The sequence below is a fragment of the Oncorhynchus mykiss genome, chromosome 2, assembly GCF_057628025.1.
Source record: "Oncorhynchus mykiss isolate SJ-2025 chromosome 2, ASM5762802v1, whole genome shotgun sequence".
Taxonomy (NCBI): domain Eukaryota; kingdom Metazoa; phylum Chordata; class Actinopteri; order Salmoniformes; family Salmonidae; genus Oncorhynchus; species Oncorhynchus mykiss.
The window spans coordinates 60,962,372-60,980,128 of NC_143023.1; the positions used below are offsets into that span (position 1 = coordinate 60,962,372).

At 42.4% G+C, this 17,757-nt stretch overlaps 1 protein-coding gene across 17 annotated transcripts in view; it reads left to right on the top strand.

Annotated features, from left to right (window-relative positions):
• LOC110493043 (uncharacterized) overlaps window positions 1–17,757 on the top strand; it is a 64,092-nt gene that overhangs the window by 34,447 nt on the left and 11,888 nt on the right. For 4 of the 17 annotated variants that reach the window (XR_016487545.1, XM_090203930.1, XM_036952224.2 and 1 more), the window contains exons 7-13: window positions 2,809–2,850; window positions 3,490–3,533; window positions 5,864–5,945; window positions 9,811–9,948; window positions 16,349–16,447; window positions 17,418–17,501; window positions 17,621–17,732. Coding sequence is in view for 13 of the 17 variants with exons in the window: in XM_090203930.1 (XP_090060056.1) it covers window positions 2,809–2,850; window positions 3,490–3,533; window positions 5,864–5,945; window positions 9,811–9,948; window positions 16,349–16,447; window positions 17,418–17,501; window positions 17,621–17,732 (601 nt within the window). In the remaining 4 variants the exon portion in view is untranslated. Of the gene's footprint in view, window positions 1–389; window positions 2,591–2,808; window positions 2,851–3,489; window positions 3,534–5,863; window positions 5,946–9,810; window positions 9,949–16,348; window positions 16,448–17,417; window positions 17,502–17,620; window positions 17,733–17,757 lie in introns of those variants that run through there. The other 13 variants (XR_016487548.1, XM_021567384.3, XM_090203950.1 and 10 more) reach the window with 7 other exon arrangements.

Below are 17,757 nucleotides of genomic sequence, written 5' to 3' on the forward strand. Positions count from 1 at the left end.
ACGAATGGGCCAAAATACCAGCAACAGTGTGTGAAAACCTTGTGAAGACTTACAGAAAATGTTTGACCTCTGTCATTGCGAACAAAGGGTATATAACAAAGTATTGAGATAAACTTTTGTTATTGACCAAATACTTATTTTCCACCATAATTTGCAAATAAATTCATTAAAAATCCTACAATGTGATTTTCTGGATTTTTTTTCTCATTTTGTCTGTCATAGTTGAAGTGTACCTATGATGAAAATTACAGGCCTCTCTCATCGTTTTAAGTGGGAGAACTTGCACAATTGGCTGCTGACTAAATACTTTTTTGCCCCACTGTATTTCTATATTGTTTTCCTACAACAACAAAAAATAACTAAAATCTCACTTTATACCATCTTTACAGCCATTTTGTTAGTTTCAATCACGTAAGTTGCATGGGAGTGTTATAAATGTCAGCATTTTCCACAGCACATGTAGTGCAGCAGGTCACACACATTCATCTATGGGTTTGCTGAGACGTGTGTGAGACGTGTGCAACTTTTAGTTAGCTCTGACAGCATGCCTTTATGTACAAATTGGATACCACCACTGACTGAAAAGTCAGAGACCATAATACAGGTGAAGTTGGAATTTTACATACACTAAGGTTGGAGACATTAAAACTAATTTTTCAACCACTCCACAAATTTCGTGTTAACAGACTATAGTTTTGCCAAGTCGGTTAGGTCATCTACCTTGTGCATGACACAATAAATGTTTCCAACAAATATTTACAGACAGATTACTTAACTTATAAATCCCTGTATCACAATTCCAGTGGGTCAGAAGTTTATGTACACTAAGTTCACTGTGCCTTTAAACAGCTTGGAAAATTCCAGAAAATTATGTCATGGCTTTAGAAGCTTCTGATAGGCTAATTGACATAATTTGAGTCAATTGGTGTAGGTGTGAGTCAATTGGTGTAAGTGTGGATGTATTTCAAGGCCTACCTTCACACTCAGTGCCTCTTTGCTTGAAATCATCAGAAAATCAAAAGAAATCAGCCAAGACCTCAGAAAGGAAATGGTAGACTTCCACAAGTCTGGTTCATCCTTGGGAGCAATTTACAAACGCCTGAAGGTACCACGTTCATCTGTACAAACAATAGTACTTAAGTATAAACACGATGGGACCACGCAGCCGTCATACCGCTCAGGAAGGAGACGCATTCTGTCTCCTAGAGATTAATGTACTTTTGTGCAAAAAGTGCAAATCAATCCCAGAACAACAGCAAAGGATCTTGTGAAGATGCTGGAGGAAACAGATACAAAAGTATCTATATCCACAGTAAAATGAGTCCTATATTAACATAACCTGAAAGGCCACTCAGCAAGGAAGAAGACACTGCTCCAAAACTGCCATAAAAAAGCCAGACCACGGTTTGCAACTGCACATGGGGACAAAGATCATACTTTTTGGAGAAATGTCCTCTGGTCTGATGAAACAAAAATATAACTGTTTGGCCATAATGACCATTGTTATGTTTATAGGAAAAAGGGGGAGGCTTGCAAGCCGAATATCACCATCCCAACCATGAAGCCATGCTTTGCTGCAGGAGGGACTGGTGCACTTCACAAAATTGATGGCATCATGAGGCAGGAAAATTATGTGGATATATTGAAGCAACATCTCAAGATATCAGTCAGGAAGTTAAAGCTTGGTCGCAAATGGGTCTTCCAAATGGACAATGACCCCAAGAGTACATCCAAAGTTGTGGCAAAATGGCTTAAGGACAACAAAATCAAGGTTTTGGAGTGGCCATCACAAAGTCCTGACCTCAACCCTATAGAAAATGTGTGGGCAGAACTGAAAAAGCGTGTGCGAGCAAGAAGGCCTACAAACCTGACTCAGTTACACCAGCTCTGTCGGGAGGAATGGGGCAAACCTCACCCAACGTATTGTGGGAAGCTTGTGGAAGGCTACCCGAAACATTTGGCCCAAGTTAAACAATTTAATGGCAATGCTACCAAATACTAATTGAGTGTATGTAAACTTCTGACCCACTGTGAATGTGATGATAGAAATAAAAGCTGAAATAAATCCTTCTCTCTTCTATTATTCTGACATTTCACATTCCTAAAACAAAGTGGTGATCCTAACTGGCCTAAAACAGGGAATATTTACTAGGATTAAATGTCATTAATTATGAAAAACTGAATTTAAATGTATTTGACTAAGGTGGTTGTAAACTTCCGACTTCAACTGTATGTCATTGTATTTCAGCCCAAGTCCAAATGGTAGCTGTGACAGCCTGTGTTTACACTGATCTGTGGTATTGTCCTTAACTCCTTCCACCTTGCTCTGCTTAAAAAGTAGGGTATTAAGTAATACAGGTAGTTGTCAGTATTGTAGATAGTGTTTCCATGGGTTCATTTGTTTGGATTCAGACGTTTGCACGGCATGGCATGTTGTGAAGCGTTGTGTAGTGTAAAATGTTCTTGTTTGTTGTCAGTTGATTAGACTTGTCAGATCACACAGGGATTGAAATCCACTCAGATCTTGATTTACAAGCCTGGCTCATTACATTACATTATTACTGTTATTATTATTAAAGATGCATCTATTTATTTCTCATGAATTCACTTCTTGTATTAACACTAATGAAGAAAAACTCTGTCACCTTCTACAAAAAGGCAAGTTCAGCTAGCTACTATAACTTTTACTTCCTGCCTTCTGTTTCTAAGCTGACTTTCCTCTCTGGGTACAGGGTTGCTATGTTGGTGCCCTTGCCTACATCCTTAGTGCAGTCATGAGCATCCATCTGCTTGTGTGTGTAATTTCAGAGAGAGAATGATGAGAGTTTGACAGCAGAAAATACATTATTGGTGAGTTGGTGTCAACATGCTGTGCTCTTTGATTCAGGTCCAGGGCTGAACAGTGAACAGTAACATAAGGGAACCTTTTGTGTGGGAAGAACCAGAGCTTGGTGCTGGATACGTTGAAGTATGACCTCTTTGGCAAGCAATGGTAGAGGACAGGACATTATGACCCTGGCTCAAACTAGAACTCCTCTGATACAAATGTATTCGTATTTTGATAACGACTTGCCTAAGACTTGTAATCCCAAACACATTTTCTTTACTATGATTCCGTCTGTAATGCATTAAATACACAGATTCAAGATAAGTAATGGGTTTCGAGATGGAAGTCTTCCCACACCCTGATTGCATTATAATTATGCCTGCAGTAAACCGTGGACTGAGGCAGAGTTAGCTTAAATCTGTCTTTGATGATACAAACTGACCGATACAGGCGGATGGAAACGGTTGAGAAAGACCAGCAGAAGATTTCTCTGTTTGACTTGGAAGAGATATTTGCTGCGTCAGGCCAAATACAGGGCTGTGATTATCATCAAACTGACCATGATAATCCCGGTCTGACAATTCCAGAAGTCACGGAGCACTTCAACTGTTATATTCTAATCGCAAAACAATAACCTTTAACATCACCCTCATGTTTTTCAGATCACAGAAAGAACAGAATCCTTGAACCGGTCCCTAAAGAAAAGGTGAACATCATACAAGTATACAAGGCTTTTTCACAATGAGTAACACGAAGCAAACAAACAAATTCCACAGCCCCGGTTGTTCCACTTGTACTCTCAAATACCTTCCCTCACTAATGCTTTGTTGTATCTTGAGGTTGACCAAAGTACTACTGGGCCCCTCGGCAGATGCCTGGATGGAGAGCTGCTATCTGAGGCAGAACAGCAGCTATGCTGGCTAAATGGCTGGTGTGTAAATGTAAACATAGACAAAGAGGGCCAGTGGTGACCTCCAAATCTCTCTCAGTGCATCACCTTTGTCAGCCTGGATGATTTATGGCTTGGTTAAGTCTGACCAGATGTGAGGGCTGGAGCCTGGGCTTGCTGGGTTCTCTCTGGTGGCTGGTGAGCTATAGCTCTGAACTGTGGGACGGCTCCATGCAGTCTGACTGCAGTAAGTAATCAGTGGTAAAGAGCTCTCAGCAGCTAGAGTAGAAGAGACCAGGCCAGAGTTTAATTAATATTAATACTGTGACTGAAAATAGGGTGTAATAACTTTATAGGGTGTGCACCCACATTGCCCAGAATGCGCTGTGGTGAGGAAATTGAACTTCCTTATGTTCTAAAATACACTTTACTAAGACATACACGATTATTCATATTCTGAATCGTTCAGTGGAGTTCTTTCTCGAACATTTCATTAACAGTTTATCCAAAAAAAGTAGGATTTCTTAACCTAATACATCCCATAATAAGCACTGAGCTCTGTTGACAGAGTGGTGCAGCTTTCTCGCAGCAACATTGAGGATTTTACATGTTGTGGTGGTCATCTTCAAAGGGAGATTAACATAACACGAGCTGAATTAAATGTAAAAGGCTTTGAAAATAAAAAAGCTTGCTCAGAGCTCAGTGCTCTGTTTACATTTCACAGTGATAAGCTTGCTTTTGTGAGAAGTCTTCGGAAAAAGAACAGGCATTTTGCATTAACATGAAAAGCGTATACTAAAATATGAAAATACTACATGTAATGTCTCAAAATCGATATCTATCTCACCTCTACATTGTTTTACATCCTGCGGATTCAAGAAGAAATATGACGAGTTCAACGGGAAGGTGAGCCTGTCAGTTAGTTCATTCTCGCACAGCAACCTGCCTAGCTGAAGTGATGCAGTGCAATTTTCCTTATTTTTGCCCACTTTTTCCCTCTGGCCTCCATTGACTGTCACATTAACATTGGCCATCCTACAAGGTTAAAAACTCCAATAACTTAAGAGCGGATTATGATAGAGTCATGAGGTTAGACCATTGGCTTCCTTAGAGGATTATCTACACAATTAACATGTTTTAAATAAAAATGTTTACCCATTGGTCAAAATATGTTTTTTATTGGACACCGTAAACTTTATCTTCCAGGTGCAGGTTTGAGATCTCAGGAATTGAGTGTGACATAATGTTTAAGTCTAGGCAGGTTTTTTTAGGACAGAGGGAAGGATCACTGTGTGTTAGTCCTTTGATGTGGGTGTTCCACTCCCTTGTTGATGTGTGTAAAAACACTGTAAGACCGAATCAAATCTTTCCGGAGAAGAATACGGTTGACAGACAGCTTTCTTCACCCCTTCACTTTTAACAGCCTCGACTCATGCAGATAGAAAACATGACATCATTCAGAAAACCCCATTTCAACGTCTTTGCAGAACAAAACACCCTCCAAATAAAGATTTGTGTTCTGTGCACGTTTATGAAGTTCAAATAATCCTACCATGCCTGTGAAGAAGCTATGTAATCCTCAAACTAACCAGCCATATCAGGCTAATGACTCACACATGCCTTTCATGGGAGCTCTCTTTTAAAAAATAAACGGTTTTGAGGCCATGTTGAAATGCAGGAAATAGGGTCAGTATTTCCAGATTTGTCCCACACGGTTTGTTTTCCTGTTTAGTGTATATGTCTGAGATTAGGACTCTTGTGTAGTGGGGTTTAGGCAACTGGCAGCGTGTGTGTGTCTGGATGTGTGTGTGCGTGCGTGTGTGTGTGCGTGTGAAGGGGGCCTTTGCACTGGGTCCAACTGCGGTCAGTGAGCAAGCTTCATACTGGGCCTGAAAGACAGTCTTGACAGAAGCTGTAAGAGGTCACAAAATCCCACCCACTCTCTAATGGCAGTGTAGATTCAAGTGGCTCATTTTACCAAGGGGGGTGTATCATAACAATGTGGAAAATGGATATTTCACTCGGGGAGGGGAAGGATGATCCCCGTTCACTTGCGGGCCTATAGCCAGTCAGATGAGATCTTTAAAATGTATTATTTTCTTCCCACAAACATTTTCACTGACCGAGTGTCTTTGTTTTGGATACAGCAACAGCTTCAAGAAGACACAGCCCCCTGTTCTCCTCGCCAAGATCGATGACAGGCTGGAGCAGTACACCCACGCCATTGAGGTTAGCTCCCACCTGGTAGCTCCCCCCTTCTTCCCTCTCTCTCTCCCTTCCTCCCGACAGACAGAGGCCCCATTGATGAAGGCTGTGTGATGAATGCTTTCATCTGGTGACTATTCAGCCAGACTTCTCTGTCCCCTTCTCTTCCTCTCTAAAGGTGACGCGCTGCGTCAGTCTCACACACACAAAGTTACTGTATATACTGTAGTTAAACCTCAGCCCCGGCCTCACAGTCCGTCAAACCACCTCTACTCTATCATATGGGAGAGGATTGATGGGCACTTGAGGATAGGCTTAGCTTGCTTTCTCATCTCTGTGGTGCCGGAGTCATACTATAAGTACGGTTGAAGTCAGAAGTTTACATACACCTTAGCCAAATACATGTAAACTCAGTTTTTCACAACTCCTGACATTTAATCCTAATACAAATTATTTGTCTTAGGTCTGTTAGGATCACCACTTTATTTTAAGAATGTGAAATGTCAGAATAGTAGAAGAGAGATTTATTTATTTCAGCTTTTATTTCTTTCATCACACTTCCAGTGGGTCAAAAGTCTACATACACTCAATTAGTATTTGGTAGCATTGCCGTTAAATTGTTTAACTTAGGTCAAACATTTTGGGTAGCCTTCCACAAGCTTCCCACAATAAGTTGGGTGAATTTTGGCCCATTCATCCTGACAGAGCTGGTGTAACTGAGTCAGGTTTGGAGGCCTCCTTGCTTGTGCACACTTTTTAAGTTCTGCCCACAAATGTTCCATAGGATTGGGGTCAGGGCTTTGTGATGGCCACTCCGTTACCTTGAATTTGCTGTCCTTAAGCCATTTTGCCACAGCTTTGGAAGTATGCTTGTGGTCATTATTCATTCGGAAGACCCATTTGCGACCAAGCTTTAACTTCCTGACTGATGTCTTGAGATGTTTCTTCACTATATCCACATAATTTTCCTGCCTCATGATGCCATCTATTTTGTGAAGTGCACCAGTCCCTCCTGCGTCAAAGCACCCCCACAACATGATGCTGCCACCCCGTGCTTCATGGTTGGGATGGTGTTCTTCAGCTTGCAAGCATCACCCTTTTTCCTCCAAACATAACGATGGTCATTTTGGCCAAACAGTTCTATTTTTGTTTCATCAGACCAGAGGACATTTCTGCAAAAAGTAAGATTATTGTCCCATAGTGCAGTTGCAAACCGTAATCTGGCTTTTTTTATGGCAGTATTGGAGCAGTGGCTTCTTCCTTGCTGAGCGGCCTTTCAGGTTATGTCGATATAGAACTCGTTTTACTGTGGATATAGATACTTTTGTACCTGTTTCCTCAAGGATCTTGGCTGAGGTCTTGGCTAATTTCTTTAGATTTTCCCATGATGTCAAGCAAAGAAGCACTGAGTTTGAAGGTAGGCCTTGAAATACATCCACAGGTACACCTCCAATTCACTCAAATGACGTCAATTAGCCTATCAGAAGCCATGACATCATTTTCTAGAATATTCCGAGCTGTTTAAAGGCACAGTCAATTTAGTGTATGTAATCTTCTGACCCACTGGAATTGTGATACAGTGAATTATAAGTGAAATAATCTGTCTGTAAACAATTGTTGGAAAAATTACTTGTGTGATGCACAAAGTAGATGTCCTAACCGACTTGCCAAAACTATAGATTGATAATTAACAAGACATCTGTGAAGTGTTTGAAAAACGAGTTTTAATGACTCCAACCTAAGTGTATGTAAATTCCGACTTCTACTCGAGTAGAGTGTGTGTGTGAGTGAATAAGTGTTAGGGGCCCTCTTACTCTTTTCCCGTGAGGGCAATATTTCACAAGCCACTATTGCATCATCCGATTACTACCATGCCTTTTAACCTTTTTCTAAAGACGAGATACAGTTTATTTGGAAAGTATTCAGACCCCTAGATTTTTTTAGTTACGTTACAGCCTTATTAAAAAAAATCCCTCATCAATCTACACACAATACTCCATAGCGAAAACAACACATAAAACATTTACAACAGAAATACCTTATTTACATAAGTATTCAGACCCTTTGCTATGAGATTCGAAATTGAGCTCAGGTGCATCCTGTTTCCATTGATCATCCTTGAGATGTTTCCTCAACTTGATTGGAGTCCACCTGTGGTAAATTCAATTGATTGGACATGATTTGGAAAGGCACATACCTGTCTATATAAGGTCCCAGCGTTGATAGTGCATGTCAGAGCAACAATCAATCAATGAAGTTGAAGGAATTGTCCGCAGAGCTCAGAGACAGGATTGTGTCGAGGCACAGACCTGTGGAAGGGTACCAAAACATTTCTGCAGCATTGAGGGTCTCCAAAAATACAGTGGCTGTCACGACTTCTACCGAGGGTAACTCCTCTACCCTGTTCGGGCGGCGCTCGGCGTTGCCGGTTTACTAGCCGCCACCGATCCCTTTTTCCTTTTCTGTTTGTTTTGTCTGTGATTCTTTTCACACCTGGTTTCATTTGCGTTTATTTCTGTGTGTATATAGGGTACCTATTGCCTGCCTTAGTTTGTGCGGGATTAGACTTGTATGTATTGCGCTCGATTGTATTTTGATGTTTGTTGTTTTCACGGTTACGGACGTGTATGTAAGTGTCGGAACTGTGTTTGTTCCTCTGTGCGTTTGCACGAGTTCTGAGTATCGAGAGTGTAGTTTTGTGCCATTTTTGTATTGGTGGACTATATGATTAAACACACTTCTCAGACATCCCTGCTCTCCTGTGCCTGACTCCTACACCTCTCACTGAGACGCACATTAACACAGTGGCCTCCATCATTCTTAAATGGAAGAAGTTTGGAACCACCAAGACTCTTCCTAGAGCTGCCCGCCAGGCCAAACTGAGCAATTGGGGGAGAAGAACCTGATGGTCACTCTGACAGAGCCCCAGGGTTCCTCTGTGGAGATGGGAGAACCTTCCAGAAGGACAACCATCTCTGCAGTGCTCCACCAATCAGGCCTTTATGGTAGAGTGGCCAGACGGAAGCCACTCCTCAGTAAAAGGCATGTGACAGCTCTCTTGGAGTTTGCCAAAAGGCACCTAAAGGACTCTCAGACCATGAGAAACAAGATTCACCAGTCTGATGAAACCAAGATTGAACTATTTGGCCTGAATGCAAAGCGTCACGTCTGGAGGAAACCTGGCACCACCCCTATGGTGAAGCATGGTGGTGGCAGCATGATGCTGTGGGGATGTTTTTCAGCGGCAGGGACTGGGAGACTAGTCAGGATCGAGGGAAAAATGAACGGAGCAAAGTACAGAAAGGTCCGTGATGAAAACCTGCTCCCGAGAGCTCAGGACCTCAGACTGAGGAGGTTCACCTTCCAACAGGATAACGACCCTAAGCACACAGCCAAGACAACGCAGGAGTGTTTTCGGGACAAGTCTATGAACGACCTTGAGTGGCCCAGCCAGATCTCTGACTTAATTTGATGAGGGGGAAAAAAACAATTTAATACATTTTAGAATAAGGCTGTAACGTAACTAAACATGGATAAAAAAATACTTTCCAAATGCACTGTATACAGTGTTGACCATGAATGCAGTCTTCGCGGGTATATTGCGCGGGTACATTGCCTTTAAATTTCAATCATGCTATAACGCTGAACTTCAGTAATACAGATTGAATCAAGCACTATGTTACTCATGTCTAACTATGTTATATTGTGGTTCATTTTTACTTGCTGTGCTTCATTTTTATACTATCTAATTTCTCCCTAATCAGACTTGATAAATATCAGTGAACAAGCTTGATATATTTTTATTTTTGATCTAGAGTTCTGTTATTTTATGCAAATTCCATGCAATTGGAATGTAAAGTATACTGTATCACATTGTTATGTTGTGCAGTACTCCCAGGAGGTCAAGGCAGCCAAACAGGGCCTGATGGACATCCCCATGTCACCTGAGGCAGTGTCCTCCAAGAAGCACTTGTTTGAGGCTGGAGAGGCTTGGAACCAGAGCCCGTCCAAAGGCACACCATCCAAGGCAAGGAAACACCAACTTGACATTACATACTGTACACATGAACAAATATAGTCGAAGGCCAATTTATTTCTCACCCTCGCTAATGACATTATACATCCACCAACATAAATAGACCCTTATCAGTCTTTCCCATAGGATTTTTTTCAGCAGCAGTGGCAAAGTTAGCGTAGGGTGCGGGGCATTGTAGTGGGTGTGGCCAATGGTGCTTTCCAACACTTCTAGAGACCCTGATCGTTCGTCCTCAAAGATGATTTTATTTAAAAATATATAGCTCCATTATCTTTTCTACATACATTATATCTGTTGTTAGTCATTTAAGTTTACACTGAAAACGTTTAACCATCCCGAAAATTATATATACTGAACAAAAATTTAAACGCAACATGTAACAATTTCAAAGATTTTACTGATTTACAGTTCATATAAAGAAATTAGATAATTTAAAAATAAATGAATTAGGCCCTAATCTATGGATTTCACATCGCTGGGAATACAGATATGCATCTGTTGGTCACATATACCTTAAAAAAGAAAGGTATGGGAGTGGATCAGAAAACCAGTCTGTATCTGCTGTAACCACCATTTGCGTTGTGCGGCGCGACACTTCTTCTTCTCAGAGAGTTGATCAGGCTGTTGATTGTGGCCTGTCAAATGTTGTCCCACTCCTCTTCAATGGCTGTTGCTGGATATTGGTGGGAATTGGAACTTGCTGTCATACACGTTGATCCAGAGCATCCCAAACAAGCTCAATGGGTGGCATGTGTGGTGAGTATGCAGGACGTGGAAGAACTGGGACATTTACAGCTTCCAGGAATTGTGTACAGCTACTTGCAACATCGGGCCGTGCATTATCATGCTGAAACATGAGGTGATGACTGCAGATGCATGGCACGACAATGGGCCTCAAGATTTCGTCACAATGTCTCTGTGATTTCAAATTGCCATCAATGAAATGCATTTGTATTCATTGATATGCCACACCTGTCAAGTGGATGGATTATCTTGGCAAAGGATACGTTCTCACGAACAGGATGTAAACAAATTTTTGTTCAAAATTTGAGAGAAGTAAGCTTTTTGTGCTCATGGAACATTTTTGGGATTTTCATTTCAGCTCAAGGAATCATGGGACTAATACTTTACATATTGTGCCGACAGTCATGGAAGCTCTGCTTCTAGCTCCTAAGCAACTTTGTAATATTTTATTTATTTGTGTGTTATTTCTTACGTTATCAAATCAAATTTTATTCGTCACATGTGCCGAATAAAACAGTGAAATGCTTACTTACGAGCCCCTAAACAACAATGCAGTTTAAAAAAATATGGATAAGAATAAGAAATATAAGTAACAAGTAATTAAAGAGCAGCAGTAAAATAACAATAGTGAGACTATATACAGGGGGATACCGGGGGCACTGGTTAATTGAGGTAATATGTACATGTAGGTAGAGTTATTAAAGTGACTATGCATAGATGGTAATAACAGAGAGTAGCAGTGGTGTAAAAGGCGGGAGGGGGTGGGGGGCAATGCAAAAAGTTGGGTAGCCATTTGATTAGATGTTCAGGAGTCTTGTGGCGTGGGGGTATAAGCTTTTTAGAAGCCTCTTGGACCTAGACTTGCCGCTCAGGTACCGCTTGCCGTGCGGTAGCAGAGAGAAGAGTCTATGACTAGGGTGGCTGGAGTCTTTGATCCTTTTTAGGGCCTTCCTCTGACACCACCTGGTATACAGGCCCTGGATGGCAGGAAGCTTGGCCCCAGTGATGTCCTGGGCCATTCGCACTACCCTCTGTAGTGCCTTGCGGTCAGAGGCCCGAGCAATTGCCATACCAGGCAGTGATGCAATCAGTCAGGATGCTCTCAATGGTGCAGCTGTAGAACCTTTTGAGGATCTGAGGACCCTTGCCAATTTTTGTTCAGTCTCCTGAGGGGGAAGCGGTATTGTAATGCCCTTTTCCACCTGTCTTGGTGTGTTAGGACATTGATAAATCCTTAGGTTTTGTCGCGCCCTGTTCACGACCGTCTTGGTATGCTTGGACCATGTTAGTGTGTTGGTGATGTGGACACCAAGGAACTTGTAGCTCGCAACCTGCTCCACTGCAGCTCCGTCAATGAGAATGGGGGCATGCTCAGTCCTCTTTTTCCTGTAGTCCACAATCATCTCCTTTGTCTTGATCACGTTGAGGGAGAGGTCGTTGTCCTGGCACCACACGGCCGGGCCTCTGACCTCCTCCCTACAGGCTGTCTCGTCGTTGTCGGTGATCAGGCCTACCACTGTTGTGTCATCGGCAAACTTAATGATGGTGTTGGAGACGTGCCTGGCCATGCAATCATGAGTGAACAGGGAGTACAGGAAGGGACTAAGCACGCACCACTGAGGGGCCCCTGTGTTGAGGATCAGCATGGCGGATGTGTTGTTACTTACCCTTACCACCTGGGGGTGGCCCTTCAGGAAGTTCAGGATCCAGTTGCAGAGGGAAGTGTTTAGTCCCAGGGTCCTTAGCTTATTGATGAGCTTGGAGGGCACTATGGTGTTGAACAATGAATTGCATTCTCACATAGGTGTTCCTTTTGTCCAGGTGGGAAAGGGAAGTGTGGAGGGCAATAGCGATTGCATCATCTGTGGATCTGTTGGGCTGGTATGCCAATTGGAGTGGGTCTAGGGTTTCTGGGATAATGGTGTTGATGTGAAGCCATGACCAGCCTTTCTAAGCACTTCATGGCTACAGATGTGAGTGCTACGGGTCGGTAGTAATTTAGGCAGGTTAACCTTGGTGTTCTGCTTAAAACATGTTGGTATTACAGACTCGGACAGGGAGAGGTTGAAAATGTCAGTGAAGACACTTGCCAGTTGGTCAGCGCATGCTCGCAGTATACGTCCTGGTAATCCATCTGGCCCCGCGGCCTTGTGAATGTTGACCTGTTTAAAAGTCTTACTCACATCGGCTGCGGAGAGCGTGATCACACAGTCTTCCGGAAAAGCTGATGCTCTCATGCATGTTTCAGTGTTATTTGCCTCGAAGCGAGCATAGAAGTAGTTTAGCTCGTCTGGTAGGCTTGTGTCACTGGGCAGCTCTCTGCAGTGCTTCCCTTTGTAGTCTGTAATGGTTTGCAAGCCCTGCCACATCCGACGAGCTTCAGTGCCGGTGTAGTACGATTTGATCCTAGTCCTGTATTGACACTTTGCCTGTTAGATGATTCGTCTGAGGGCATAGCGGGATTTTTTACAAGCTTACGGGTCCCGCTCCTTGAAAGCGGCAGCTCTAGCCTTTAGCTCAGTGCGGATTTTGCCTGTAATCCATGGCTTTTGGTTTGGGGTATGTACGTATGATCACTGTGGGGACGATGTCATCGATGCACTTATTGATGAATCCAATGACTGATGAGGTGTACTCCTCAATGTCATTGGAGGAATCTCAGAACATATTCCAATCTGTGCTAGCAAAACAGTCCTGTAGCTTAACATCTGCTTCATCTGATCACTTTTTTATTGATCTAGTCACTGTTGCTTCCTGCTTAATTGTAGCTTGTAAGCAGGAATCAGGAGGATCGAATTATGGTCAGATTTGCCAAATCGATGGCGAGGGAGATCTTTGTATAATTCTCTGTATGTGGAACAAAGGTGGTGCATTCTCTGTGTGTGGAAAAAAGGTGGTGTATTCCCTCTGGTTGCACATTTAACATGCTGATAGAAATTTGGTAAAAACGGATTTAAGTTTCCCTGCATTAAAGTCCCCGGCTACTAGGAGCTCCGCCTCTGGGTGACCGTTTTCTTGTTTGCTTATGGTGGAATACAGCTCATTCAATGCTGTCTTATTGTGCCAGCCTCAGTATGTGGTGGTATATAAACAGCTATGAAAAATACAGATGAAAACTCTAGGTAGATAGTGTGGTCTACATCTTATCATGAGATACTCTTCCTCAGGTGAGCAATAGCTCGAGACTTCCTTAGATATCATGCACCAGCTGTTATTTACAAAAAAACAAAGTCTGCCGCCCCTTTCTTACCAGACCCAGCTGTTCTCTCCTGCCAGTACAGCTTTTAACCAGCCAGCTGTATGTTGATAGTGTCGTTGTTCAGCCATATTACAGTTTTGAATGTCCCGTTGGTAGTTTAATCTTCCGCGTAGGTCATCTATTTTATAATGCAACGTGGAAAAAGTCAAGGTGTCAAGGGGTCTGAATACTTAGTACCAGTCAAACGTTTGGACAAACCTACTCATTCAAGGGTTTTTCTTTATTTTTACTATTTCTACATTGTAGAATAATATTAAAGACATCAAAACTATGAAATAACACATATGGAATTATGTAGTAACCAAATAAGTGTTAAACAAATCAAACTTTTTGTTATATTTGAGATTCTTCAAAGTAGCCACCCTTTGCCTTGATGACAGCTTTGCACACTCTTGGCATTCTCTCAACCAGCTTCACCTGGAATGCTTTTCCAACAGTCTTGAAGGAGTTCCCACATATGCTGAGAACTTGTTGGCTGCTTTTCTTTCACTCTGCGGTCCAACTTATCCGATTGTGGAGGCAATGTCATCTGATGCAGCACTCCACCACTCTCCTTCTTGGTCAAATAGCCTTGACACAGCCTGGAGGAGTGTTGGGTCATTGTCCTTTTGAAAAACAAATTATAGTTCCACTAAGCGCAAATCAGATGGGATGGCGTATCACTGCAGAATGCTGTGGTATACATGCTGGTTAAGTGTGCCTTGAATTCTAAATAAATCACTGACAGTGTCACCAGCAAAGCACCGCCACACATCACACCTCCTCCTCCATGCTTCATGTTTGGAAACACACATGCGGAGATCATCCATTCACCTACTCTTCATCTCACAAAGGCACCGTGGTTGGAACCAAAAAATCGAATCTCAAAAATCTCAAGACTCATCAGACCAAAGGACAGATTTCCACCTCTCTAATGTCCATTGCTCGTGTTTCTTGGCCCAAGCAAATCTCTTCTTATTATTGGTGTCCTTTAGTAGTGTTTTTTTGCAGCAATTATACCATGAAGGACTGATTCACACAGTCTACTCTGAACAGTTGATGTTGAGATGTGTCTCTGACATGAACTCTGTGAAGCATTTATTTGGGCTGCAATTTCTGTGGCTGGTAACTCTAATGAACTTATCCTCTACAGCAGAGGTAGCTCTGGGTCTTCCTTTCTTGTGGCGGTCCTCATGAGAGCCAGTTTCATCATAGAGCTTGATGGTTTTGTGACTGCACTTGAAGAAACTTTCAAAGTTCTTGAAATGTTGCGGATTGACTGACCTTCATGTTTTAAAGTACTGATAGACTGTTGTTTCTCTTTGCTTATTTGAGCAGTTCTTGCCATAATATAGACTTGGTATTTTACCAAATAGAGCTCTCTTCTGTATACCACACCTACCTTGTCACAACACAGCTGATCAGCTCAAATACATTAAGAAGGAAAGAAATTCCCCAAATTAACTTTTAACAAGGCACACATGGTAATTGAAATTAATTCCAGGTGACTTCCTAACTAAGCTGGTTGAGAGAATGCCAAGAGTGTGCAAAGCTGTCATCAAGGCAAACTTTGAAGAATCTCAAATATAAAAAATATTTTGATTTGTTTAACACTTTTTTTGGTTACCACATGATTCCATATGTGTTATTTCATACTTGTGATATCTTCACTATTATTCTACACTGTAGAAAATCGTAAAAATAAAGAAAAACCCTTGAATAAGTAGGTGTGTCCAAACTTTTGACTGGTACTGTAGATATAAAGTGGAGTGGCGGCAACAATTTAGCAGCAGTGCTTATGGATACAAAACATGCTATTTTACATACAGTAGCTGCCTTGAGTTATACTGCAGACTAGAGACACAGACATACCTAGCTAGCGCTTTCAAAATACATTTTCACACTGTGCAGATGTCTAAATATATCAGTCCTAATGCTTCTCTCCATGCTATTGTATGGGTGTGATCTCACACCTCTGTTTATAGTCCTCCCACCCCAGGCCATAGCCCCTGACTCTCCCTGATGTGTTTAATTACTGCATCTCATTCGTCGTGTGCAGGCCAAGGTTCTTTGGGGTATCCGGAAAAGGCATGGCAACTTGACCCGGGGCGAGTGGAATAACAAACACCCTGTGAGCCACGGCGGTAGAGATCAGAGGCGCTTAAGGCTGTTTATTTTTACTCTCTACCACAAATGTGTGGTTTCCCCCAGCCCCTCTCTCCTGTACCTCAGAGGTATTCAATAGTATCTAGCAGTAGCTGTTAGCCTGCCCACCCAAAACCAAACCTATTGTGTGTGCTGGACAGCTACATGTATATGTCACTGTCACAAGACACTATCGAATACATAATGAATGGAAGTGTCTTGTTGAATGCCTGAGTTGACGTATGTCTGTGTGTGTGTCAGCAGAATGCTGAGGGTCTGAAGGTGGGTGTGGCAGACCTGATCACCCAGTGGGTGAAGGGGAACCCAGATGGCACAAGCAGGAACTCGCCCCCGAGACCAGCTGTAAGTTTATCTCAGAACAGAGCTATGTACAGTATATATGGGTATACATTTACTGTATATGGCTCTGCATTTCACCAGTCTCCACCTGAGTAATCTTGGTTAACCCAGAACTAAAGTCTTGCATAGCTAGTTGGTCAGCTTCTTGATTAAGTTCTGGTTCCATAAGTGTTAAGAGAGGCGATGAAGAGATGCTAGAACAAGGAATGGAACCAGAACAAGGAGCTCCAACCTCTCTCTCTGCAAGTTACGGACAAGTTTATGGGCCAAATGTCCTCTCCCTTTCTGAAAATCAAGATGCCAACACCTGCGAAATCATGATTTGTCTAAATAACCTGTGACGAAAAACCCAAGCACCGGAACTAATGCTTAGCTGTCAGTGCCCATAGTATAAAGAGATATATAAAGAGATCTATGGTACCATTTATGTTTATGTATTCTGCTCACAAGAGATTACCTGTGGAATATACACTACCACAAACGGCTTCCCTGTCACTATTCTCTAGCACTGGCATCCCCTTTACATAGGTGGCTTAAGGTTGGACACTGTTGTACGATGACACACGGGGTGTCGCATCCCCTTTACAGAGACTGAATCCTTTTCATCAAAATACAGCATTAGTGAAACATTTGTGTATCTACTTCCTTTACTTTCCTTCCTCAGTCTTCTCATTTCAACTCTCTTCATGTCCTCCCTTCTCAAGGTAACTGCTCTTTTCCCTTTCATTCCCTGTCCTCTCAGTTTCCTTCTGAACTCTTCCACACGTAAGTGTTTGCAGTACAGCTGTGTACAGGCATGCGGAGAATCAGAGGAGCGTTTGTGCAGTGAGCTTCATCCAAGGCTGCCCCCTTCTGGGGTGTAATTCTGTTGTGGCGGTTCAGAACCAAAGCCAAGAGGATTGCTTGTCTTGCATGGCTGACAAAATCATTTGATATACAGCTGAGTTTCTGTTTGGTGCTGTTCATTCCCCAGGATGTAAAAGCTGGTGACGTGATGCAGAAAAAGAACATGTGGGAGATCATTGGAGAAACATCCCCTGGGAGATTAGGGGCAAAGGTGAGCACGCTCACTCGCTCGCAGACATACACATACAGTATTTGAATATTCTGTGACAAACTCAGTGTATTTACTGTGGCAAATGATTTCTGTTCTAAATCAGTCCCTATGCTTTTCAGGGCAATCCATCTGGTAAAAGGTACAAATTTGTGATGACTGCTCATGGCAAGTATGCGAAGATTCCTGTTGATGATGATGAATATATGGATGAATACACCAATGGAAAAGCAGGTGCGATGACTGGGTCTATACAATA